The following is a 26,224-nucleotide window of genomic DNA, read 5'->3' as shown; positions in this document are numbered from 1 at the left end:
CACAGAGGGACAGCGGTTTTGGAGGGGAGGCAGCCCCTTCCCTCCATCACACTGACCCTTGTTCTAAAGGTGACAGGGTTCAGACAGACCTGATTATTGTTATTTTAGTGTTGTTTTAGTTTCTTTCTTATTTTAACCAAAGGTTATCAGAGCCACTTGGGCTTGGACCTCAGCTGCTGAAAAGACTTTCCGTTTCTGGGCGGGCAGGAAAACGGCCGCCCGTGGGCCTCCTGTGTCCAGGGCTGCAGAGGTGCAGCGGTGGGCCGGCAGCGTGAGAGCCAGTCCGGCGCTTCAGGTGGCGGGTGTGGGCCTCTCTTTAGCGTTACGACAGTTACGCGCCGAGGGCGGCTCAGGTAGCTGGGTGCGCTGTGCTGTGACTCGCCTCCCTCTCGCCATCCTCTAGAGGATGTTCGCCTTGGGTTCTGCGACTTGGCCTGGGAGTATGGGAGTGCCAGGAGGCAGAGACAGACATTCCCTTCCTGCTCGTTTCCAGTCTCTACTCTCCTCTGGGGAGAAAGAGTTTGGGGCTGGTGCACGGGGGTCCCCAGGAAGGTGGCCCCGCACCTCCTCGGTGGGCTCCTGGACCAGGCCTGGCTGTCTCCCTCCTCACCAGGTTCTGTTTCGAGTTAGTTGCCAGTGGGCCCTGCTTGTCACTGCACCACGAGCCCACAGCTTGCCAAGGAAACCCCCAATGCTTGCTGGGGCAGCATCAGTCCAGCTGGGACCTTGGGGTCCATCCTTTGTAAAGTTGTATATACTTCGTTTTGGTTTTCTACTTCTAAGCTCGGTGTCATATTGACACTGGTATTTTAGAATCCTCAGATGACTCTCCTGTGCTGCACTCTCTTGTTCTCCTATGTGGGGGGTTTTCTAAAAAGAGAGGTTGGGGGAGGGGCAGGAAGAGTAGCTTCCTTTGGCTCCCTGGTTGTGGAACACACACACACACACATTTACACACATGCACACACACTTTTGTGGCTGAACAGGGAAAACAGTTTTTGGCAAGTAGACACATTTGTTTTCGTGTGGCAATATGTCACATCTTCAGGTCTCTGGGTGGAGATCAGACGATGCGGACGATCAAACCCTTTAGCTTGGGGTGGGGACGGGATGCAGGGGAGGGGGTAATACAAGAATAACTTCAGCTCAGTGTAATCTATTTATAAAGCAAGAGACTCATCTATTTTTATGAAAGGAAAGGCTTTTTTAATCTAGGGCAGGCAGTTGTGGTACCCCAGTGTTTTTCTGTGGACAAATGCGTGTGGCTGCTGGATTGAGTGCAAGAGCACCCCTCGCCCCATCTCCTCTGCAGAGCACCCAGGTCTCTCTCATCCCACGCCCCTGGCCCCCCAGCTCCATGGCCTTTGGATGTCTTGGAGGAGGGCACTTGTGGGTGAGCTAGGGGGAACGCAGAATTGATAGGAGGAAAAGGGCAAAGGGCACAGCCTGCTTCAGAGGGTGGGTGCTGATCAGCTACTCGGGCTCTGGTCTGCTGGGGCCCACTGCCGCATCAGCTGTGCTGGGGGACAGTGGAGGCGCAACTCCCCCCACTGTGGCTATGGGCTGCAGGTCGGGGAGCACAATGCTCATTTCTCTGGGGCCTGGACCCTATGGCTCAGATTATCTGGCAGCTGGAGCAGGAGCGAAGCCCATGAAATGCCCAGAGCTGGCTCTGGGCAGCAGCCCCGGTGGTGCTCCCCCAGGGCCCTGGATGAGGAACCTGGGTACTGGGGGCTTCCTCAGACCTGGATCCTCTTCCTAGAAGAGGAAGGTTCTAGAAGGTCACTCTCCTAGCCCAGGCAGCCAGGTGGGTGTGGGCAAAGGCAGTCTCTCTGGAAGAGAATTTCCTATGGGTGGAGGGTTCCCAGGCTCAAGGTGGGCTGTGTTTCTCCCGGGGAAATCCCTCACCTTTCCCTCTGACAAGGCTTGACAAAAGGAAAAAAAGAGGCAAAGGCACCCCAACCCCAAGGCCCCTTTGTGGACATTTTAGCATCTACCTGTTTTTAGCCCCATTGGGGTGACTATCCCGTGCCCCATGTCCCACTCTTGCTCTGTCTGCCACCTTGATCTAGCTCCAAGGGGGGTTTATACTCATCGAAAGACTACTGATCCCACCAGAAACCAACCTGTTTACTGTACTGTTGTAAATATCATGCCCTTTATATCCTGTATATTGGCTTCTTTTAAATAAAGTGACATGTCTTAGAATTGATGGTGTTTCCTTTTTTAAAAATTAAATATAAAATGGTGATTGGTGGTTCTCAAGAACTGGGGACCACAACAACCCCAAAACAAAGTAATCAATGACAAAAGAGGGTAATTTCACACCACCTGTTTGTTGCCTTTTGGCTCACACTAACATTGTAGGAGCAATGTTCATTATGCGCATTTCAAAGGCGGGGAAGTGAGAGACAATGCCATCACAGGTTTCCTCCCAGGCTGAGAAAGGACAGTCTAGTTTGGAACTGGGATTCTGCTCTTCACAAAGCCTCTGCTTACACCTTCTCACCAGCCCTGGAGAGGCCAGCTCCTGGGGCTGTGGACTTGATATTCTCCAATATCCTAGATTTTTCTAGTTAATGATCTCCATTCAGGAGATTTTTGCCCTAGGTGAACTGGGCCTGACTAGCATCTTCTTCAAGGATGGAGAGAAGCAGCCATTGCCAATTACGATTTACTTTTTACCCTCTGGAAGCCCAGTGTTTAAAGCGGTCTCTGCCTCTCCCCAGTCTCCCATTCCTGATCTCATTGGCTTTCCGGGCCTAAGAAGCTGCCACGGGACCTCCCTGATTGACCCAGGAGTTCTATTCTGATTGGTGCATGGGGCCTGAAGCATCTTAAAGTGCAGAAGAAAAGTAGCAGTAAACAATGCAGACATTTCCAGACGGGAATTCATTCCCTGCCCTTCATACACCTGGAAACTTGAGGCCCAGAGGAGTTTTTGGGGACCCTAAGGGGTCCTAAGACCACACCATGAGGAACCTCCAGAATCTGAGTGTTAGTTCTTTAGGCAAAAATCTCAGAGAAAACACCTTTTGATTTGGAGGAGGCGTGAGGAGCGGGAATAAAGCTTGGTACAGGTGAGCTGGGGGGCGGGAGAGGGGTGGTATCTTTTATTGGCCATAATGTGCGAGGAACATGGGACGATTAACCTAAGCGCCAGGCGCTGGGAAGCCAGGTGGCCCCGCGCCAGGCCGGGAGGTGCAGGGTGCGGCGGGGACGCCCACCCCGAGCGGGGCAGGGGGCTGGGCGCGCTGTGGCCCCGCGGCGTCCATAAGCCGGGTAGCCACGTGCCAAAAGCAGCACACTGGGCCACGGCGCCAGCCGCACTGGAGTCGCCGCGAACCCGGCGCCGCGGGTCAGGCCGCCCCGCCTCCCACGTGTCCCAATGCCGCCCTCTCATTGGCTCTTTCGGAAGGCAGCCCAGGAACGTGCTTCTGATTGGTCCAGGGCGTCCACGTGTTGGTCTGATTGGTTGCTGGGGCTCACGCCCTCTCCCTCCTGGCTCCACCCACTGGCTGGGCCAAACCATCCAAAGAGGAGGGGGAAACGTGCATATTTCAAGGTTTCTCTTTTGGGCGACCTTGTCCTGTGCCACACAGAGACCCGTTTCATGCCATTTAAAAGAGAGACATTTTACTAGCACAAGGGAAAGACAGGAACATTTTGGTTTACCCGACCCAGGGCACCGATGGGGTGACCGATTCCCCCCATCCGCCTAGGTAGTACGATCCGGGCGGAGCCCGCTGCCCCGCAGCGCCTGGGGCGGACCCGCCGGCTTCCCCACGGCTCGCGGGTCCGAGATGCTGCAGCAGCTGCCTTCTGCGCTCCGCCGCGCCCTGCTGACCCGCTCCTGGAGGGGCACCGGGTGAGTGAGTGCCAGGCTTGGAGGTCCCAGGAAAGGCGCTTGCTGGCCGGGGCTCCGCGGCTCCGGGGCTCCTTGGCGGCCCCCGGTTCTGGGCTCTCTACCTGCTGGATCCGGGTCGGGTTCTCCAGGCGCCCTCCTCCGCCCGGGGTCGCTTCCTTTAGTGACCTCAGCTTCCCGCCCAGGCCTTTCTCAGTTTCCCCCAGTGGTAGTCTTCCTTTAAAGATGGGACCCCGTTTTTCAGTCCTGTGGCAGAGTGGGGTGCCTCGGTACCCTTCAGCCCCCCAGGCTTGGAGAGTAAGTCCTGCTCACCTGTCTTCCTTGGGTCTTCGAAATTGCCCAGTTCCAAGGACCATTAGCTTCCTTTGTTTTTAGCAAACCCCACTTCTCATCTCCCCACCCTCAGTCTCCTTTCAGGACCCCACCCCCCGCCCCCGGAATTCCGAGTCTTCCAGAGTTTCTACCTTTCAGTTCCTTTCCTCATCCCTCCTTTTCAAATTAAGTGCTGGGCAGACAAGGGGCTCTCCTTCTGGCAGGTGCGGTAATATTCATGGAGTGTTTATAATACCAAACGCCTCCCTACCTTCTTGGCCTGCGCCCTTGTGAACTTTCCGTGAATTACTCCATGTAACTAGCTGCATCGCCCGGCCTCCGGACATGGACAGTGGCCACTTAGTAGCGTGATCTCATGATCTTCATTATCACAGTTATTTAAACTTGAGTGCATCAGATATTTTTCTGCCAAATTGAGGTGCAACTGCCTTACAACCCCAAATTTGCACACACACCCCCGCCTCTGGAGCTGGGTTCCTGCTCACTTGTCCACTCAGTGGCAGATGTTACCTAAACCTCTTCCTCCCTGGGCCAGAGGGTGCAGGCAGGCAGAACACAGACAGGGTTCACGGTCTAGTGCGGCTGCCCTGATGGGCTCGCCACTGTTTCTGTCCATCTCCCTCAGAGCACGGCCCCCACCCCCAATTTTAGTTGTGTTTGTCTGACCCCTGGGACGGTGACCGGCTGTCTCCCTGCTGAGCTGTGCCCTTTCATAGTTAATCAGTGTCCTAGGGGGGATGGCATAGGGCACTCTGGACAGTGAGTTTCAACACTGCTGTGCATCCTCTGTGGGTGGGCATGGGAAGGGTGAGGCCCAGGAAGAGGATATGGGCGTGAAAGGGCCAGGGGCCATCCTTGCCAGACCCTCAACCTGGGCCCATTTGTGGGTCTCTGAGACCACCCGTGTGAGACCCTCGGATTCACGTGCTTTCTGAGTAGCTGCCATACCAAGGCGCTATGCTGAACACCCGGGTAGGCATCCAGGGGCTTTACAAGTGGATGTGGTCTTTGAAGAGTTTTCCATTTATGGGGGAGAAGAGGTAAGCTTTAAAACAGCCAGGGAAAAGCCCTCTAACAGACGTGGAAAGCACTCCATATTCTTTACGAAAGACAAGAAGGCCCATGACAACAATAATATTTATCAAATAATCAAATGCCACAGTTGTGCCCATAAGCACAGTATTACCCCATTTTACAGGTGCAAAACTTGCCTGCCAGTTCTAGCCGGTGTGTAGATGTCGGGCTGCAATTGCTTCTTCCCCACCCAGGAGGATTTGAACTTAGAGTTTCAGAGCCTCCTGGGTGGGGAAGAAGCAATTGCAATCAGAGAAAAAGTGTTTTGCAACCAGAGGCACAGCTCAGGTTACCTCTGATACAACAACTGGCCCCATGCCCCAGATGGGTTTCTCAACCTCAGCACTGTTAGCATTTTGAGAAGGATTGTCCTTTGATGTGGGGTTGTCCTGTGCATTGTAGGATATTTAACAGCATTTCTGGCCTCTGTCCACTAGATGCCATAGTACCCTCCAGTTAAGACCAAAAAAGGTCTCCAGACATTGCTAAACGTCACCTGGGGGACAGGCTGGCTTCTAGAGAGGCTAGGCAGTCAGAGAGCAACTGCAGTGTGAGTCACTTGCTCCCATAGTCAGCAGGTGCTTCAGACACACCTGCACCCTGTCAGGAGTGGAAATGGAAAAACTATTTTAGGGCCATTTTAGTGGTATCTTTCTCTGTGTCATGTACTCTAGTGTAAGAAAAATCTTTAGAGGAAATGGTATGGGTGATGTCATGTGGCATTTCCCTTTTTGCCTGGGGTGCCAGGAATCTCAATTTTGGAAAAATAGACATGTTTTGTATTTAATATATGTCCATTGTGAAAAGTACAGATAAATCAAGGCAGGAAAGAACACAAAAGTCATCTGGAATCTCACCACCCAGAGGTGACCATCATTGTCACTTGGACTGATAAACTTAAAATTCCTTGGAAAAGTATATGTGTTGAAGCAATAACATAGGAGGATTGTCTCTAAGTACTTTCCGGTAGCTTGCTTTTCACTTCCTAGACTTGTCTGCCTAACTCTCTGCTCCCAGGGACTAGGGGCCCCCCACACACACCTGATAGGCCCCCCACGATTGGTGGAGGGCTCATCCAAGGTGCTCACCACCTCCGGTTTAGCCCAGTCTTGTTGCAATCACCCCCAAAAGCTTGACCTCCACGGATGCGGCCGTAACCTTTTATGAGGGTTACTTAGCTCTTCAACAACCTGTGATGTTACTACCCCATTCCTGAGTCGACAGCTGGACCCTTCCTTGTTAAGGAAAGCTGGTCCTAGATTTTAAGCTCATAGCCACCAGGCCTCCTCCCAGCTGCCTCCCAGCTGCTTGACCCGACTTCCTGCTCGCGTCTGCATTTCACCACCTTTATCAGGGGCTTCCTTGGCTGTCTGCAGAATCTCTCTGGAAAGTCAGGACACATATTTATATATAAATTTAATAAAAGGACTAGCCCAGGTACATAGGTTTATAACAAGTGTGCACTTTTGCCTCTCACTTGCCCTTATACCAGCCCCAGCTGGGTGCTGGAGGGCTGACTGGCTCTCCCTGTGTCAGGAGTTTGTGGGCTGGAGAAATCCAGGTTACTTGACCTCTCTTTGCTGCTGCAGGGACCCACGTGGAGAACAATGATAAAGGCGACCGCCTCATAGGACTGTTTTGGATATAGATGAATTCGCATGTGAAAGCCGCTTTGAAGCGTGGCCAGCACCTAACAGTCAAGTTTGGCTTCCATCATGGAATGGGCAGCCCTGGGCCGAGCTGGCCATGCCAGTAGACATCCCTGTGACCTTGGGCAAGCCGCTGCCCATTCGGTGGCCTCAGTGAGGAGGAAGCTGTCCTGTCAGGCCCTCTGACCCGGGATCTTTGTGTGGGGGTGCCACTTTTCCTGAGTAGGGGACACCGGAGTTCAAATCTGTTGTCACTAGCAGGCCAGGAGCATGAGCCTGTGTCAGTCTTCGAGGCACATTTCCTTCCCCTTTGGATGGAGGGATATTTATGCCTCCCTCCTTCCTGAGGCAATGGGGTAGAGACCTCCTGCAGCCCAGGCGAGCTGCCCAGGAGCTTTCTCCCTGCTGGCCCCTATCTCAGTGATAAGGATTGGCCTTATCAGGCCCCAGAGAGCTGCTGAAGAACCTGGAAGCTGAATGAAGCAAGAGGGGTTACTTTCTACTCCTCCTGACCCTGACCCCAGTCGCAGGGGCTCTGTGTCCAGCCCCTGTTACCTGGACACTGGCCTTGGACTCCAGCCCTGGAGGCCTGGTTTTGCCACTGGCACCACTGGTGCGCTGTTTCACTGGGGTTCTCTCCCAGGTGCTCCTGGGCTGGGCAGTGAGTGGAAGGGGAATGGGCCTGCCGGAGCACAGTCTGAGCCCCGACCGACCGGATGTCAGGGGGTTGTGGGTGGGAGGGCTGCTCCTCCAGGGGGAAGGGGGAAGGGGTTATTAGCGCACCAGGAAAGAATTGTTTCAGGCTCAGCCACCTCCCTTTGGCGACCTTTCATTCTGCTTTCTCCTTTCTCAGCAGGGGGCTGACTTCTCTTGATTACTTCAAGATTCCTCACTGGGGAGAGGCTGACCCTGCAGTGAAGTGAGGGTTAGGTGTTGGTGGGGGTTGGCAGGAAAGACGCCCACTTGGGACCTGTTCTTTCTTTTGAAAAAGCAGGCGAAGAACATCCCATGCAGTGAGGCCCTCAAAAAGGACCAGGACTCCATGATGGGGGGGGTGGTGCGTGGCAGGGGAGAGGTGGTCTGGAAAGCTCAGGATGGATTCCGAGTCTTTATTTAGAGGAAACTGGAAGCCTCATCAGGATGGATTCTGAGTCTTTATTTAGAGGAAACTGGAAGCCTCTGAGTGCCACTATCAATGTGTTTGTTGAGCCTGGGGTTTGGAGACAGCGGATGGTGCCTTGGCCTGCGAGGCCGAGGGTGACCTTGGAACCCCTTTGTCCCCCTCTGTAAATGTCCAACAGCATTGACTGGCTCATAGCTCCTTCCAGCCCTGAAATTGTTGGCAGAGGTTTTGACGTTTGGGCCTTTTTCCAGGTTGGGCCTTCCAGGTTTGGGCCTGCCAGGCTAAGGAGGGGACCTTGAGCTCAGGCCCGGTCCCCCGGGGTACCTGGGTGATCAGGAGGGGCGCTCCAGGCCGACCCGGAAGCTGAGTCCACTGTAGTCTCTGCCTATGCCTTCGGGGAGGAGGAGGCTGGGAGCCCCCGAGCTGGCCCTGGCAGCGTGGGGAACGCGTGGGGAGTCAGTGAGCTGCCTGGGCCTGGTCTGGGTTATCGCTACCTGCCTGCGGTGTGTAATGGATGTGTGCTAACTGCCGGAATGAATGAAGGAGGAATGCGGGCCCTCTGAGAAGGCCTCAGAGCCTCACAGGCCCAAACCCAGAGGGGGACGGTGTTCCTGCTAATCCCAGTGGCCCGTGACCGCGCTCCCCTGCCTGCCAAAAAATAATTTGACCTGAGTCCCTAGATTATTTTTGGTTCGAGTTGACTCAGGTTAATTCATGAACTGCTGTGTTTCCTGCTCAGGCTGACAGCGAGCCAGAGCCAGGCTTGCAGAAAGTCGTGGGCTTGCGATCCCGGGGTCACGGGGGACCCTGCCCTGGGGTGGTGTGGGCGCCGGTGGCATTTAAAACTCCCCTGGGAGGGGGCTGGGAACCAGTACATTTAAAGCTTCTGCCCGGGGTGAACTATGGTTTTGTTAAAGAACTAAATTCTGCCATGTACATTTCAGGACTGCGCCTCATCTGGCTAACAGAGGGGTGCTCCGGGCCTCCTACAAAGGCGGGGTGGGGATGTTGGAGCTCCAGGGTAGGACTAGGAGGCTATTTAGCAAAAACTGTTTCAGAGGGTCAATCTAGGGGAGCCCGAGGGGTCTCACCTGTGGACAGCCTCCCTGGGCTGAGATGGGGAGTCCAGAGTCCACTTTGGGGTGAGGCTGGGCTGCCTTAGTGTGGTGTAAGTCTTGGGGTTTGGCACAAATGATTCCACTTTGGGCCATTTCTTTCCTTTCTTAGAACAGTTAACTTTATCCCAGGGATACTTGTACCTTAAGGGGGTGTGGGGGAGGAGAGGGGGACCTGGTTTTGGGGGATCTGGGGACCAACTTACCTTGAAAACCCCACTCGCGGAGTAACCTAGAGGACGTTTTACATTTTTCTTAGAAAAGGAAGTGAGTACTTTTATCCTTGTGGCAATCCTCTGGGGATTCGAAGTCTGTTTGGGTGAGGAAGCAGAGGCCTGCAGGGTTTATAAGGTGCTGAGGTCTCTGGGCTGGTGCTTTGGGTCTGGACATATCAGCTTTGGGAGCTGGTGCTTTTCACATCCCTGGGAACAGGGGTCCCATGGGGGCTTGGGGGTCCACCTGCTGGCCCCCAGCCCGACACCCCAAACAGGGGTCCACTCTCCTGGCTTAGATAGGATGAGGCTGTATCTGGCTACTGAGGAGTGGTAGAGGACTGCTATAGAGGTCCAGAGAGAAGCTGCTGGAACCTTCCAGACGACCCGGGAATAGACACGGCCCTCCCTCCCCTAGGGGATGCTCAAGACTGCTCGTTGTGGGTAGAGAGGGAGCAGGGATTTTAGGTATTGAGCACATATAAGGTAACACTGAACTCCTCAGCTCCCCACACTAACCCCTGGAGACAGGGGTCACCTGTCATACAGGAGGACAGTGTTCCTGAACCAGACTGGCCAGGGCCACACCGCTAGTGGGCGAGGGGCTGAGACATAGGGTTGTGGCTTCCCTGGCGCCACGGGTGAGTGGGTGTATGTGACCTGGGGGTGGAGGTGGGGTGAGGAGGGACAGGTCACTTGGTCCTTGGACATCTTGGGCGCCACTGGCCCTGCCCCCCCCAGCCCCTTTCTGCTGTGGGCCCTCGCTCTTGCTCCTCCCTCTGCTTGAAAAGCCCTTCCCAGCTCTTCTCCGGCCTCCTCGGTCCAGCTCCGAGAGGCTCCCTGACCACCTCTCTCTTACACATTTTTGTGGCCCTCTGTCTCTCTCGTGTTTATTTCTTGCCTGCACCCCTAATGGAGGGTGGCTGCGTTCAGTGTCGGAGCTGTCGGGGTGCTCTCTAACCTTGCAGTCCTTCCTCCAGGCCCCCCAGGCTGGGTCTTGAAACCCCTGGAACTCTTCCCAGGAAAAAAGAAACGTTTCTGTCACCAGGCTGTTTTGTCTGAACAACTGACAGAACACTGCTTCCTCAGGTCACTGAGGCCGTGAAATGTGGGGAAGCCCACTTCAACACACTGAAGCTCAGAACGAAACGTAGCCAGAGCACTCCGGCTGAGACAGACAGACCACCCTTTAGACAACCCCCGGCCTCCCCCCGCCCCCAACACACACACCCGACCCCTGTGAGAACCAGGCCAATTCCCTCTCCCGCTCCAGCTCTCCCATCCCGAGCCCTGTCTGGCTTAACTCCACTCCTGGCGAGTGCTTTCCCGAGGTGTAAGGGGCCCGCTGTCTCGGGCTGGGGCCTGTAATCCACCCTGAGAAGGCCCCAGCTGCTGCCAGGGGCCGATATGTCCACGCAGCGGCGTCCCCGCGTCTGGCAGCAGGGTGTCCATACCAGCGAGGGAGGACAGCAGGTTTGTTTCTGGGTGCAACTCCAGTTCCTCCTGCTCTTGATCTTGATTGAGCTGTTTTCCTCTTAGGACCCGACCTGCTTGGTTCACATGGGCCTGCTCTGAGGCCTGTTCCTGGTGGGTGGGTGGCGCTGGGTGCCAGCCCTAGAGTGACCCTGGAGTCCCTGCTTCCCCACGGGCCCCCTCCTCAGACCCCAGGCCTGTCCCGGGTGGTGGTCAGCAGGGCTCCCTAGTCCATGAGCTCATAAGGCTCAAGACTGCATGGAAGTTCTCGAGAGTCAGCGTGTCCTCCACCAGCCCTCCCTGTGTCTGCGGGCTGAGCATGGCCCCCAGGTCTCGGGCTGCACCGTGGTGTCTCGCCCTCGGCCCTGCGGCCAGCTGGTCCCCATGCTGCGGAGACAGCCCCGGAAGGTGCTGAAAGGGCCCGGGCCTGTTTGGGGTCAGGGTTAGCCTCCCCATGAAGGAGTGAGCCCTCTCACTGTGCAGAACCCGGGAAATGGTTTCGCATCTGTGTTTAAACTCCAGACAGCCGTGTGAGTTTGGGGTGATTATTCTCACCAAAGAAACACGACCCAAGGAGGCAGGCGCGCCCCCAAAGTCACACACGGCAGGTCTGCACATGAGCGTGGGGTGTGGACTCCGAGACCGACTCTTGTATTTTCCCTCACCCTCGTCCCCCCAGTTCTTTGGTTGCTCTGGATTTCAGGATTTGGGTCAAGCCGGGACCCTGTGTTGGAGAGGGCGCGCCTGGGCCTGGTGGTGGCTGCTGCTGACCTGCCTCTGTCCCCCTTGTCCCCCAGGCTGCAGGGGCAACGCGCCTTCTCCCTGAAGGTCGTCAACGAGCCAGTCTTGGCATTCACGCAGGGCAGCCCCGAGCGAGAGGCATTGCAGAAGGTAACGGGGCACCCAGAGGGGCGAAGCACACGGGGGAGAGACAACCCTCAGCAGCCCCCAGGGTACCCCGGCCGACAGCCCCCTCCCCTGCGCCTCCCCGGCCTCGGAAGCAACCTGGAGTGGGGAGGGGCTGGGAGCAGGTGCCCACCTGCCCTTTGGGGTCTGGGCTCGGGGGCTGTAAGCCTGCAGGTATTTTATCTCTAAAAACACTTTCCCATCAGTTGCTAGTGCTTTAGGACTTGTGTGACTCTGCACGAGTTGGAGGCGGCTTTTAAAAATCTTGTAATGGGAAGACAGGAAGCCGCCGGTCAGGGGTCAGAGGGGCCCGGTCACTGGCCGCCAGCCTGGCCGCGTGGCCCGCATGCTGCGCTGCATCTGGGCGCGGGCGGGGAAGCACCAGAGATGCTGCCTGCTGCCCTCCTGCAGGCCTTGAAGACCCTGAAGGGCCAGACGGAGGCCATCCCCTGCGTGGTGGGGGACGAGGAGGTGTGGACCTCGGACGTGCGCTTCCAGGTGTCGGTAAGTCACAGAGGCGGGGCTCGGCCGCTCTCGCCCTGAGTCTGGCTCTCCCCTCGGGTAGCGCACGGCCGCAGTGCCGTCTCTGCTCCGGAGGCGACCTAGGCCGCTGACCGGGTTTGAGGCCTATGTACTGGCATCAAATGGCATAACGTTCCAGAAGCCACTGAAAGCTGTGACAGTGGGGGGACACTGTCCACCAAGCTGCCCTTAACAGTGCTTGGGCCCATGTGATCTCACCAAGTATCCAGGGAGCCACACTGCCCACCTGGGCCTGCGTCCTGTCCCTCGCGGGCAGATCCTGAGATAGCACTTCATGCTGTCCCTGACGGCTGGCAGGGAGCCGGGCCCGGTCCCCACGAGGACACCAGCCCGTGACCCCTGCCTGGGCGTTCGTCAAGCCAGGAGCTGGCAGGGGCCATGGGGTCCAGGAAACCCATAGGCCTCCAGCTTGGGGTGTACAGTGGTTGGGATCACCGTGTCTGGCTCTGTGCCGAGGGAATCCGGAGGTGGTGTGTGTTGGGGTGAGGGTGATGACCAGGCCCCCCCTGACGGTGAGAGGATGACCTGGGACAGCTGCCGCCTGCAGGGGCCTCCTGGGGCCTCTGCTGAGGGTGCAGCCGCTAGAGGACCTGACACCCAGAGCCTCCGGGGGGTCTCGGGGGCTCCCCCTTCTAGATGAGTAACCTGGGTCTCGTCGGAGCAGGGTGCTCAGCAATGACTCCCGGGGCTGGGGGCCGGGCAGGAGCCCAGACGCAGGGCCCGTCCCTCGGCCGCAGCCTCACGCCAGCCCCTGTTGGAACTTCCACAACCTGCCCGGTCCTCTTGCCTGTTCTGTGAGACAGGGAGTCGCCCTCCCAGGAGGGGGAGCCGTGGCGGAGGGAAATGAGATTACATAAGGCCCCCCGCTAGCAGGGGGCAGACCGGCTGAGCCTGTTAGTCTGACCACAAAGTCTGCATCCCTCCCGCCCCCCGCAATGCTGTGTCCAGGCCTTTCCTCTGGCCGGGAAGCTTCCTGGCAGGTGCTCTGCCACCTCGTGATCCGAGTGGGGGAGGTGGGGGACTCGAGAAAGCTTCACGGGGAGGCAAGTGTGCTGACCCGGCACTTCCTGAGCAGTGACCTCCTGCTTCTCCCCCCTCAGCCCTTTAACCATGGACACAAGGTGGCCAAGTTCTGCTATGCAGACAAGGTGAGTCCCTGGCAGGGCTGGGTGAGGGAGCTGCCTGGTCTGGCCTGGAGCTGCGGGTATGGAGGTGGACGTCAGTCACCTGAGGTGGGGTGGCCAGCACTGTGGGGCCCTGGCAGGTGTCTCCGACAGGGCCAGGTATGCAAGGGCTGAGCTGCAGCGAAGTTACCTGTGCACTGTGGGGGTGCCCCTAGGCTGCCCACTGGGGGAGGGAGGTTGGGGGGATTGGTGACATCGGGTACAAAGCTCAGCGGGGCACTGGTACCTTGGGAGGCCAGCGAGAGGAGCCGGGGAGGGAGCTGTGGCAGGGAGCTGTACCCTGAGACGACGATGAAGCTGGCCTCTGGGAGGCTGGTGGCAGGGGCACACCTCGGGCTGCAGCTCTGCCTGGCAGGCCCAGGTCCTGCAGCTCAAGGGCTGGAGGCTCTGGGTGATGGCTCAGGGCACCAGACACCAGGGATAAGGTGAGGCCCCGGCCAGACTGAGAGACAGCAGAGCAAGTCTAGCAGCCCGTGGCAGGCTGCCCACCTGGCGGGTCCCCAGGCTTCTCTGGACTGGAGCAGGACAGACTCAGACTCGGGGGTGGCCGGGCTGGGGTGGGACAGCGTGGTGTCTGCAGCCATGGGAGGGGTGCCGAGGGCCGAGGCAGCGGGGCTTCTCTAGGTGGAGCTCACTCCCTGGGACCCTTCCTGTGCAGGAGGGAGCCCCCAGCCTTTCCCTCTTCACCAGGCCCTGCTCAACAAAGCCATCGGGGCCGCCCTGGCGGCCAGGAAAGAGTGGGACCTGAAGCCTGTCGCAGACCGGGCGCAGATCTTCCTGAAGGCGGCAGATATGCTGAGCGGGCCGCGCCGGGCAGAGGTCCTCGCCAAGACCATGGTGGGCCAGGTGAGGTGGCCTCAGCGGCGTGGGGCGGGAGGCTGCTTTCCCCACCCAGTTCAGACATCGCTGACCAGCCTCTGGGTGTCCCGCCCTGCTCTGCGTGCCGAGACCGAGACCAGACGTCCAGAGAGCTGGGCGGGAGTTGGGCGGAGAACGTCACTCTCAGAGGGGCTCTGCTAAGCTCTGTGTGAGCCGTGGAGGAAGCCTCCCTCCCTCTGTCACCGCCCCTCCCAGCCAGGCCTCTGGTGAGCCTTGCCCAACTGACCGCTGCCCCCAGGGTGCCCGCCCTGCCGCCCTCAGTGCTGTCTGACACAGGTCACCCCAGCCTGGGAGCCGCCAAGTCTCTCTGTCCCTGAGTCTGTCCCCAGCCTTAGGCCTGTTGTGGCCCGCCTCTGCCCTTCCCGCCAGGCCACCCTGCCCACTGTGGTGCAGGAGTCTGGATCTAGCCGGACTCCTAGCTCCTGCGCCCGTCTCCCGCCTGGAATGCTTGCTCTCTCTTCCCTGTCCCTGGAGCGCTTAGCCATCAAGGGCCAGCCCAGATACCGCCGCCTCTGTGAGGCTTCCAGAACCTTCTTTCTTGTCCACAGGACCTGTCCAGCCCCTGTGCTCATTGCACAGGGTGTCACAAGTTCCCAGGTATTATGACACTTTTCGGAGACTGTGACCATGTATTAAGGTTTTCTGCCAGTCTTCCTGGAGTCTTAGAAGGTGCTGGTAAACATTTCTGGCTGAGTGCAGGCTGAGGGGAATGGTGCTGGCGGCCGGCCTGCTCTGAGAGCGCCCTCTGCTGCCCAGAGGTGGTGACTCCGCCCCACACCTACTGGCCTTTCCTGACTCTTAGGCCCTCAGGCCCTGGGGTGCGTGTCAGGCCCTGTGGTGCGTATATGGCCCTGGGGAGCGCATCAGGCCCTGGGGTGCGCATCTGGCCCTGGGGTGCGCGTCAGGCCCTGGGAAGCGTGTCAGGCCCTGGGGAGTGTGTCAGGCCCTGGGGTGCGTATATGGCCCTGGGGAGTGCATCAGGCTCTGGGGTGTGCGTCAGGCCCTGGGGTGCATGTCAGGCCCTGGGGTGCATATATGGCCCTGGGGTGCATGTTGGGCCCTGGGGAGCGTGTCAGGCCCTGGAGCGTCCCAGCATGCCGCCGTGGGCACACTGAGAGCCGCATGCTGCGGAGACCAGATGCAGGAGCCTTGTTGTTTCATTAAGACTTGTAAGCGTGTAGGCGCGTGGCCACCCAGAGCTGGGCCAGTGTGTTTGGCCCACAGGACCCGGAGCAGGGCAAGCAGCTGCCCGACCTGGGTGCCGGGAGGAGCCGCGCCGCCCTTGCTGCCCAGCGCCCTTTCCCTGGGGCTCAGCTCACCTTCAGGAAGAGCACGATGGCTTGAGGAAATGTTTGCAGTTGTTGGGCCTTTCTGTCCTGTTCTGGGGAAGGACGTGCCAGCGGCCGCACACGGTCCGGCGCAGGCAGAGGGCTCGTGGGCACGTCTGCTGCCGCTCACCTGCCTCCTGCCGCGCAGGGGAAGACGGTGATCCAGGCCGAGATCGACGCTGCCGCAGAGCTCATCGACTTCTTCCGCTTCAATGCCAAGTTCGCCGTGGAGCTGGAAGGGGAGCAGCCCATCAGCGTGCCTCCCAGTACCAACAGCGTGGTGTACCGCGGGCTGGAGGTACCGGGGGTGGGCGTGGGTAGGGGTTGGGGGTACCGGGGGTGGGCATGGGTGGGGGTCAGGGCTGTGGGGTACCAGGGGCTGGTGAGGGGGGGGGGGTCAGGGCTGGAGGTACCATGGTGCAGGAGCGGGTGGGGGCCAGGGGCCGGAGGTACACACACAGGTGAATGTAGGTGGGGACCAGGAACCGGTGGTACAGTGTGGGTGGGGGCCAGAGGCTGGGGGTACCCACAGAGCAGGGATGGGTGGGGGTCAGGACTGGGGGTACCAGGGGCCGGTGTGGGGGGAGGTCAGGGCTGGAGGTACCATGGGGCCGGAGCAGGAAGACTTGACCTTGGCCTCGCCATTCCCTCCCCCAGGGCTTCGTGGCAGCCATCTCCCCCTTTAACTTCACTGCGATCGGTGGCAACCTGGCGGGGGCACCAGCCTTGATGGTGAGATGTGGGCGGCAGGCAGAGACGATGAGCCTGAGCCAGTCAACTTTCGATGCCCTTAGACACGAGCCATGGGCCCTGAGGGCCTGGCCCTCGTGGTGGGGGACGCCCACGGAGCAGAGGCCGTGGGACCTGGGAAGGCTCGGGGGTCTCACTGGCTTGCATCCCAGACTCTGGAGGCCCCAGGGAGTTCGCCCACTTCTCTGGGGCAGTTGCTTCATCTGCAAAGTGGAACGACAGGGCGGAGCGCATCTGGGGGTGTGGGGGGCAAGTGACTGTGTGTGGTGCCTCGGCAGGTGTGATTCGGAGGCTTTGTGTTTGGCCACTGAGAGTGGGCACGATTGGCGGTCCTCTTGGAGAGCTTGCGGGGACCCTCTTGTCAGGGTCGCCAGGCTGGGAGATGAGTCAGATAAGGAACTGGGCCTGTGGTCCGGTAGTTGCTGGGTGAAGGTGAACACACAGTTGGGTCGGGGTGGTGGTGGGGGAAGCTGACAGGCTTTGGGAGCCCCGAGTCCACCCAGGGTGGCTGGTGACTCAGAAGGACGCCGTGCACGGCCTGGACTGTGTCCACGCACAGACCGATGAGCTCACGCCCAGCGCCCCGTGCCCTCGTCTGGGACACGTGCAGAGTTCTGTGAGCACTTGCCCCGCCGCACCCCGTGACGTGGGAGCACCCGGAACACACTTGCCCGCGGGCTGCCGCCAGGGCTAGTGCACACAGGCTTCTCAGGAGCCTTGGCCAGAGCCTGGGGGCCGCTGGGCAGGGTGTGGTCTCATGGACAGGGGCTCTGGGATCATGGTGCCTGCACCTGCAGAAGGGGTCAGGTAGGAGCCACCCCAGTCTTCAGGGGCGCTGGGGGCTCCAGGGCAGGGTGGTGGTGCTCTGTGTGGGGCAGGAGTCCCGACGGCCAGTTCCCTCCTGTGAGCCATCTCCACACCCCTGGACAGGGCAACGTGGTCCTGTGGAAGCCCAGTGACACTGCCATGCTGGCCAGCTATGCCGTCTACCGCGTCCTCCGGGAGGCTGGCCTGCCCCCCAACATCATCCAGTTTGTGCCAGCTGATGGGCCCACATTTGGGGACGCCATCACCAACTCAGAGCACCTCTGTGGCATCAACTTCACTGGCAGTGTGCCGTAAGTCCCGGGGGGTGGGGGGTGACAGGGACATTCACCAGACACCCGCCTCGTCACCTCGGGGTGAGCTCAGGTCAGGAACCAGCTGTTCCCGTTTACTCACCGAGTGACAGTGGGCAAGTCACTTCACCTCTCTGAGCCTGGCTTTGCATCTGTGCAACTGTAGTGGCGATTCCCACCTGGCAGAGTAACCATGAGGGGCCAGTGAGTTAATGAACAGGACAGAAGTCACAGGCTGGAAGCGGCTGACAGATGTGATGTTAATTCTGACGTCACCTCTGTCACTAGACAAAAGCGTGGATGAGTTGCAGAAGAGTCAGGAAGGCGTCTTGGAGGAGGTGACATCTAAGCTGCAGTGTGGCCAGGCAGGGGGTGGGGGAGTGTCCTGGGAACACATACAGCCGCCTGGAGGCCAGTGCTTCTGCTGAGAGGGGCGGGGCCCGGGGGGACCTCTCCAGCACAGGGCGGGGCCCCGGGACTAGGTCTCCTCTTGGAAGATTGCGTCTGGTGACTCTCAGACCCTGTAAGCCTGCAGAGGTGCCTGGACTCTGCCAAAGCTGACGGGAGCCACAGGGGCCACACGGGCCTGGCCTAATCCGCGTTCCGCGCCCGGCAGACACCGCGCCTGGTTGGGCTCCAGCGGGCCTGCCGAGCGGCTCTTTGCCTCCTGAGATGGACCGACTAGTGCCATGGGGACAGTGCCACAAACTGGCCAAGTGTTGGTTTCTCCTGATGCTCTGGTCACGGGGCCTGCATTCCATGTGGCACCATGGGCACGAGGTCTGAGGGTGCTCTCCAGCCCCCACCCCCTCCCAGGCCCTGGGTTAGACCAGGCCTGTGCAGTGGCCTCCTTCATGCCCTGCCTGGTCCCCGGACCCCAGGCTTGCAGCCTCCGTCGTGGTTAATGCCTCCGGCTGGTCTGTGCGGAAGAGCCGGTGACCGGAAGCAGGAGATGGGCTATGAGGCCGCGCACACCTGGGAGGGACCTGGGTGGAGAAGGCGGCTGATTCGAGTGAGGAAGGTACAGGGAGACCTGATCATCCATCCACAAGGTCAGACCAGCAGGTTGGGGGTGACGGCACGTCCAAGCCTTGGGGGGATGGCATGGTTCACAGGGTGGGCACTCGGAAACCCAGCACCCAGAGACCTGGGCGAGGAAGATGGGACCCGTGCAGCCACTTTGAGTTTGAGGTGCCTTCAGGGAATCTGGGTGTGGGTGTGGGGTCTGCACTTAGGTTCTTCTGAGTGTCCAGAGGACCTGGGCGCAGCTTAGCCCCTCCGCCGGGCCTCAGGCGGCCCTGCCCCTCCCCGGGCAGGGCTGGCTGGTGGCGAGGGAGCGTTGGAATTGCTGAGGGGTCTGTTTTCCAAAAGGCCCGCTGTGGGCCCCCGGTTCTGCCTGCTGGCGGGGGTACGGCCTGGCCCGTTTTCCATGCTCTGACGAGCAGCGAGCTTATAGGTAGGAAAGTCATAAATTAGTATTAGCTGCTGTGTCGCCTGCTCGCTGGCGATTAGCATTTTTATTGTCTGTGCTGCTGAGGTTGGTCACACTCAAAGCCTAGGGAGGAGGCGGGGGCCTGAGCGCTCGCTCACGGGACCCTCCGTGGCTTGGTCCCTGGAGCCCAGGCACCAGGGCGCCCCTCAGACCGTGGCAGCACCTGCTCCCCATCAGGCATGGCTGGGCCCCAGCATGGTCCCCTCTTAACTCAGCATCAGAGCTGATCACGGCCCAGCCTGCTGGGGCGCAGTGGGGTATCTTGCCAGGCCCCAGATGAGGGCAGATTTGTAGGCCCAGAGAGGTTAAGGAATGATCCAGGGCCACACAGCCGTGCGTGTCCGAGTCAGGACTGGAGCCCGGCACTGTGTTCTCAAAGCCAGGGCCTTCTGTGCCGCCTGGCCGCCTCCCCAGGCACAGCCTGTCTGCTTTTGCTGCCGGTTCTCGGCTCCCTCAGCACCCCTGAGCTGCGGCCCTTGGGTGTGCGTAGAGCTGGTCACTCTCCCTGGCCCTCCTCCCAGGGCAGGTCAGCGTTTGCCCCTACCCACAGGCCCTGAGCCCGACTCCCTGACCGCCCCCCCGCCCCCCCTTGCTTTCAGCACCTTCAAACACCTGTGGAAGCAGGTGGCGCAGAATCTGGACCGGTTCCGTACCTTCCCTCGCCTGGCTGGAGGTAAGGGCCTCTCCCACCCCTCCCCGTGGGTTCAGGGACCCCGACCCCCAGTCATCAAGATAGATGGGGGGTGATGCAGCCTCTGCAGGAGCTGACAAGGGGGCTGTGGGCTGTGCCTCAGAGGGCGTGTTTTCTCCTTCCTCCCTCGCTCAGCAAGTGCATGTCTGCACAGGCACGTCCTGGACCCTGGGGCTGCGGGGTGCCAGACGCACAGACCCAGCCCTAAGGAACATTCTGGTAGCAGGAGGCAGACAGTAAACAAAGGTTTTCTATGACGGGGTGGGAAGAAAGGGAGCAGGAGGAAAGGGGGCTGGCGAAGACGCCCAGGGCTGGGCGTGGCGGGTCCCCTGGGGTGGTGCGGGCCCGGGGAGCCTCTCAAGGAGGAACATTTGAGCTGGGAGCTTATCCCAGAGGAGCCAGCCTTGTGGGGAGGAGCGCTCGGGGGCTAGACTCTCCAGTGAACTTCCCAGAAGGATGGAAGCGCTGCTGGTCCGTGCCCACTAGCCGGGGGCTGCTGGGATCCTCTCCTGGGTGTGAGTGGGCCCTGAGGACAGGCTGGACCCCACTCCTGAGCCAGTGGGAGCTTTGGCGGGGGTGCTGGGAAAGTGACCCCCAGGGTCAGCTGTACTGTCTCTAGCTGCTGGCCCCCCAGGCACCTCTTCCCGCCTCTGTGTGACCGGAAGGAGGAAGGTGGAGCCCCGTGGGCCAGCGTCAGGTTCCCACCCCGTCTCTTCCCACTGTCGCTAGGGAGCGAGCACATCCCCAACCGAGCCCAGCACATGGTTCCTCTCAGTTCTCATCCTTCAAGTGGTGAAAATGGGTGGTGGATGTGAGGCTTCAGCAAGACAGCCAGTGGGCTCTAAACAGTCTGGCAGGTAGCCGGTGCTCCCTCGCCGTCCGGTGCTCCCTAACCATTTAGTGCTCCCTTGCCAGCCAGCATCCTCTATCCAGAAGCTACTATTAGCTGAGGGAGGAAACCTAGGCTCGGGGGGTGATGGGACCTTAGAGGTGCCCTCTCCCTAGGGAACAGGGAGTGGTTTCTCCTGTGGCGAGGGTGTGGACCTGTTCAAGTAGGGAAGAAGGAGATGTGATCATCTGTCCATGAAGTCGTGCCAGCCGGTGGGGGTCAGAGGATGTCCAGGCCCAGGGCAGGAGGGTAGCATGGTTCACGGAGGTGGGCACCTGGAAACCCAGCACCCAGAAGACCTGGCGAGGAAGATGGCACCCATGCGGGCCACTTTGAGTTTGAGGTGCCTCAAGGCCATCTGGGCAGACAGCAGCTCTGGCAGGGGACGTGGGGTGGACCTCTCCTCTCCCAGGATGGGGCCTCGGGAGCCTTGGCTCTCCTGCCTGTGTGGCGCGCCCCCACCCCGACGTTCTCATGTAATGGGGAGGCAGGTCCCGATGCCTCGGACGTCCTTCATCGGTGGCTGGGCCGTTCCTGGCACGAGCTCGAGCTCCGTGCCTGTGCCTGTGCCTGTGCCCGGTCTACTCTGCCCAGTGTGGGGGGGCAGCGGTCAGGCCCCCGGGGAGCCGCTGCCCAGTCATTTCCCCTCCCTGCCCCTGCAGAGTGCGGTGGGAAGAACTTCCACTTCGTGCACAGCTCGGCCGACGTGGACAGCGTGGTGAGCGGGACGCTGCGCTCGGCCTTCGAGTACGGCGGCCAGAAGTGCTCGGCCTGCTCGCGCCTCTACGCGCCCCGCTCCCTGTGGCCGCAGATCAAAGCGCGGCTGCTGGAGGAGCACAGCAGGATCACGGTGGGCAACGTGAGTGGCCTCAGCCCTGTGCCGCCCAGTGGGGGCGGGGGGCGGAGTCCGTGTGCGGGGGCGCGGGGGCGCACTCCCTTTGGGGCCTGTGGCGGCTCAGCTCTTCCCGTGTCTCCCTCGCCTCCAGCCTGCAGAGGACTTTGGGATCTTCTTCTCTGCGGTGATTGACGCCAAGGTAGGGCCGGAAGCAGGGGCACTTCTGGGGGCCAAGCCCTGGTCTGGGTGGAAGAGGGGGTTCCTGACGGGGAAGCAGTCCAGCGCCCCTGCTTCCAGCAGGGCAGCTCAGCCGCCACACTCAAAGCCCTGCCTGGCTTTGAGAAGGGTGGACGCCAGCGCCACAGTGACAGGTCTCCCCCCACACTGCAGCCGGCTCAACGACGGCAGATGCGCGTGCTCACGCCGCATGCGTGAACGTGTGTGCACACGCGTGTCCTAAACCCCCCGGCCCTGCACGCGTGTAGCTGGCCATTTACGCTCGTGCCCACCCATGCGTGTGTAGGTGCCCACTGCCCACCGCAGCGTGCACGCACGTTCTGCAGCGTTTCTGTGTGCGTGTGGGCACGCGTGTGAGCACATGGTGCCTCGCGGGCATGCGTGCACCCCCTTGTGTCGCCTGCAGGCGTCACGCGTGACTGCACGTAGGCGTGAAGGCTGTGCGCCGAGATGCCGGCCGCCACAAGGGCACACAGCCTGCACACTCGCCTCGCCTCGGCCCCGCCGGCCCTGGCTTTTGCCCTGAGGGCCCTGCCCCGGTGCAGAATCCCAGCCCTTCAGGGGCAGGGTGGCGGGGTGGGCATGGTGGGTGAGTGCGGGCACAGCCTCCCGGCCTCCCTGACACCCGCCCCGCCCACCCAGTCCTTCGGCCGCATCAAGAAGTGGCTGGAGCACGCGCGCTCCTCGCCCAGCCTCACCGTCTTGGCCGGCGGCAAGTGTGACGACTCGGTGGGCTACTTCGTGGAGCCCTCCATCATCGAGAGCAAGGACCCCCAGGACGCCATCATGAAGGAGGTGACGGGGCCGCGGCCGGGCAGAGAGGGCAGTGTGCCCGAGTCGGGCACGCACACCGGCCTCCCGGGGGACTTACCCGTTTCACAGATGAGGAAAATGAGGCCCTCGAAGGGGAACGTCTCCCACCCAGTGAGAGCAGAGCCGGCCCGAGCTCCTGGCCCTCAGCCGGGGCTCTGTCCCCACCCTGCTGGCCCTGGTGGTGACAGAGCTTCTCTGCCATCTCGGCGGCTAATGCCGAATGGGACAGAGGGAGGCGGGCATCATCATCTCCATTTTACAGATAAGAAACAGGCTCCGGGAGGCCAAGGCACCTGTCTTGGGTGCAGCCAGGGGTGATGGTCTCTCCCTGGTCCTGGGCAGCATGGCAGTGTTACTGCTGGCCAGTTCCTGGGCCAGCTCCTGCCAGAAGCCTCCTTTTTCTCAGGGCCTGGACCCTTGGCTCTCTGGGTGTGGGTTTAGGTGGCAGGGAGGACCAGAGGTTCCCTCAGGTCACTTGCCAGCAGGGTGGCATGGGTGAGGTGGAGTGGACAGGGCAGGAGCCGGGCAGGAGCTCTCCCTGGGGGGTCCAGCAGGAGTCGGGCCTGGCCCTTTGACCGAGGCCAGGCCAGGGCAGCAGGGGCTCGGGCCACCGGGCTAGACACGGCCGACCTGGGGCTTCTCTTCCAGGAGATCTTCGGGCCGGTGCTGACCGTGTACGTCTACCCAGACGACAAGTACCGGGACACGCTGCGGCTGGTGGACAGCACCACCAGCTACGGCCTCACGGGGGCAGTGTTCGCTCAGGATCAGTGAGTGGCCGCAGCCCCGGCTCTAGTCCTTTCCCCACAGAACCCCGCTGTCCCGGAGACTTCCCTCCTGGACGTGGGTCCTAGTCACACCACTCCCAGGCTCTCTCCACCCCTCGCTGTGGTCCTTAGTGGCTGCAGGTGCCCCAGGCACAGGTATGCAGAGGCAGCTGCTCTCACAGCGCAGATTCTCGGGGCCCTCTAGGGGACCTGAGCTGGGCTCAGCACTCAGTGCCTTGGAGCAGCTCCCCAGATCTCACGATACCCCCTTTGTGAGGTCAGAGACTCAGGTGTCCCCCTCGCTTTGCGAGGGCAGGACTCAAACCTGGGTGCCTGGTGCCTAGCCTGAGGCTTTGCTTTCTCCTTCCTCCATGGCACTGAGTGGGGCGGGATTAGAACCTGAGGGGAGATGCAGGAGTCAGGGGTTCCCCAGTTCCTGAGGTAGGGAAATGGGGCAGGGTGGGCCACCCCCTTGGGTGCCGGCACCCGCCGGTGTGCTCAGCCCCCTCCAGAGGCCACCGCGGCGGCTGCCCACGTGGTGCCAGGCTGGCCCGGGCCTCGCGCAGACCACGGAGGGCAGAGGCGGGCGGGCTGAGCTGGCTGCCCTCCGACCGCGCAGGGCCGTTGTCCGCGAGGCCACCGAGATGCTGAGGCACGCTGCCGGCAACTTCTACATCAACGACAAGTCCACTGGCTCGGTGGTGGGCCAGCAGCCCTTCGGGGGCGCCCGAGCTTCCGGTGAGTGGGTTCCCCTTTCTGGAGGGAAACCCGAGGTTCCGTCGTCTCAAGGGTGTCAGTAGCACAGTGCGTGGGTGCTGGTGTGCAGCTGTCCCGGGTGCCGCTCGGAGTCCCAGCAGCTTCGGGAGTAGGGAGCTACTGTTGTTCCTCACCCCGTCCCACAGGGGAGGGAATGGAGGCGCACAGCTGGGGAAGAGTGCAGCTGGGACTTGGGGTCCAGCACCCACATCTTTCTCACCGTGCGCCAGCTCACTTCAACCACAGCCCCTTTGCAGATGGGGGAACAGCCCCGGGAGGGGTGGTGACCAAGGTCCCAGCTGCCTTCACCGAGCCCAGGCGTCCTACCCCAGTCCACTGCGCCCTCCGCAGCGCCCCCTGCTGGCGGGCGCAGGCACCGCGCTTGCGCCCTGCCTGTTCTCTGGCCCCCTTCCCCGCCACCTGCAGGCTTGCACCTTTGCTGCTGTGAGCGGCCCCTTTGGCTTCTGCACCATTTGTGCCATCCCCACTCCCTCCTGCCTAGGGTGGTTGGACTTTTTCAAAGAAAGACACTTCTTTTTTCACAGGCACCAATGACAAGCCGGGGGGCCCCCACTACATCCTGCGGTGGACGTCGCCCCAAGTCATCAAGGAGACCCACAAGCCCCTGGGGGATTGGCGCTACTCCTATATGCAGTGAGCCTGACCTGTCCTCCCGTCTGCCCAGATGACTGTCCTCAGTGCACTGACCTCAACCAGCTGTTCGCCCCACCCCACCACACACACCCATACCGGCCCCGCCCCCACGGCTGGCCTGTACCCCAGGCCACTGTCCCACCCTCAGGGTCAGGTCCCGGATTCTGGCTTGAGATAAGCGGGGGCAGGGCTGTCCTGCGCTGGGGCCCCTGGCCTGGCCCTGCCCCGGACTCCTGCCAGGTGGGACTCGGTGCCCACCGAACGGGGTGCCCGCCGGGCTGGTGAGTCAGCCCCAGGGGCCTGTGCCCCCTCCTCGCCGGCCCGCACCTGAGCCACAGGCCCCGAGCCGCGTGCGCCTTAGCTGCCTGCGTGCCTTTCTCCGGGTGCTGTGTGCCCCGAGGCCGTGTGGCCCCTGCCCTGTGGGCCTGAGGGCCTGCTGGAGGCCACCTGCGGGTGCGGGGCGTGGCCGCCTTCCTGTCTGGGCCGTGAGTTTGGGGAGCTCGTGGCCCTCGGTCCACCTTCACTTCCCCGTCACCTCCCACCCTTCCTGCCTCGGGGGCGGCCATGCTGCTCTGTGCTTTGCTTCGGGAGCTCAGGTCCTTCTCACTGGCAGGGCAGCTCCGCTCCCGGCCGCTCCCAGCCCCGAGAGCTCGCCAGGCCTGGCAGCCTGGCCGGGGTGCCCCTTTGGGCCCGCTCCTGAGCAGCCGAGTGGGGGCAGTGATGAGCCCCTCCAGCTTGGCTTCTGGGGCCAGGGGACTATCGGGGTGCCTTTGAAAGACAAGACCCTAAGAATGGCTGGTATGGGGTCCCTGCAGGGCTAGCCCGTCTGCTCCTCAAGCTAAGGCTTCACTCCGTGCCCTTTGGTCAGGAGAGCGCTGTGCCACCCAGCAGCCTCTGGCTTCTGCCCCCTTCTGGGGTCCTGCTGTGCCCAGGATGGGTGGGGCAGCTGATGGGGCAGGGGAGCCACAAGAGCCCTGGTTCTACACTGTAAGGTGGTGATGGGGTTCACCTGACGCCACCCAATAAACGCCTGTTGTTCAGTCAAACCCATGGTGCCCCCAGTGCTGCACTGGATGTCGGACGCAGGCCCTGAGTGGTGGGGGCGGGTGGGCACTGGTTTTGGGCAGTTGCAGGTGCTGGGAACTCCAGCCAGTCAGACCGGCTCAAGTCCTGGCTTCCTGGCTCCCACCTGGGGAGCTCCAAGAAATCACACCACCTCTCAGAGCCTCCTGTCCCCATCTGGAAGAGGGGGATGACACCTGTAGGTCGTCATGACAACTGCTGAGATGTCAGATGCAAGTTAGTCAGGTATTCCCCAGCAGGCCCTGTACCCCGTGGGTGATTTATCTCCCCTTGGCCAGACCGTGTGCCCGGGGCATTTTGGATCTTTGTGAAGGTGATCTATAAAGGAAGTGAGCCAGGGAGGCTCTTCCCGCCGCCCGCTCTGGCTTCTGCGCTGTCACCGGTGGCCTGTTTTCCCCCTGGGTCCCGTTGCCCACATGTGATAACGTGTCGCAAAACCCTGGCAGCATGAGCAG

The 26,224-nt window shown here is 60.8% G+C and overlaps 1 protein-coding gene across 1 annotated transcript; it reads left to right on the top strand.

Annotated features, from left to right (window-relative positions):
- Positions 1-3,770: 3,770 nt before the first annotated feature.
- ALDH4A1 (aldehyde dehydrogenase 4 family, member A1) lies at positions 3,771-25,729 on the top strand. Its single transcript, XM_004678553.2, has 15 exons — positions 3,771-3,868; positions 11,642-11,735; positions 12,162-12,254; positions 13,394-13,441; positions 14,168-14,323; positions 15,833-15,982; positions 16,342-16,416; positions 17,365-17,552; positions 19,644-19,717; positions 21,287-21,483; positions 21,611-21,658; positions 22,339-22,491; positions 23,158-23,279; positions 23,896-24,014; positions 24,578-25,729. The coding sequence occupies exons 1-15, from the start codon at positions 3,804-3,806 to the stop codon at positions 24,688-24,690; spliced, it is 1,695 nt and encodes a 564-aa protein (XP_004678610.1). The 5' UTR covers positions 3,771-3,803; the 3' UTR covers positions 24,691-25,729.
- Positions 25,730-26,224: the final 495 nt, after the last annotated feature.

The sequence above is a fragment of the Condylura cristata genome, unplaced genomic scaffold (genome assembly GCF_000260355.1).
Source record: "Condylura cristata isolate star-nosed mole 26May11 unplaced genomic scaffold, ConCri1.0 scaffold00008, whole genome shotgun sequence".
Classification (NCBI taxonomy): Eukaryota; Metazoa; Chordata; class Mammalia; order Eulipotyphla; family Talpidae; genus Condylura; species Condylura cristata.
Note: the sequence above shows the minus strand (reverse complement) of the source record. Positions and strands in the feature narration are given on the sequence as shown.

Bases quoted from the DNA above. Each gene is read 5' to 3' on its own strand.
- ALDH4A1 (XM_004678553.2), top strand. From the start codon at position 3,804: ATGCTGCAGCAGCTGCCTTCTGCGCTCCGCCGCGCCCTGCTGACCCGC. The intron at 12,255-13,393 runs GTAAGTCACAGA...CTCCCCCCTCAG, and splicing joins ACGTGCGCTTCCAGGTGTCG to CCCTTTAACCATGGACACAA. The intron at 24,015-24,577 runs GTGAGTGGGTTC...CTTTTTTCACAG, and splicing joins CGGGGGCGCCCGAGCTTCCG to GCACCAATGACAAGCCGGGG.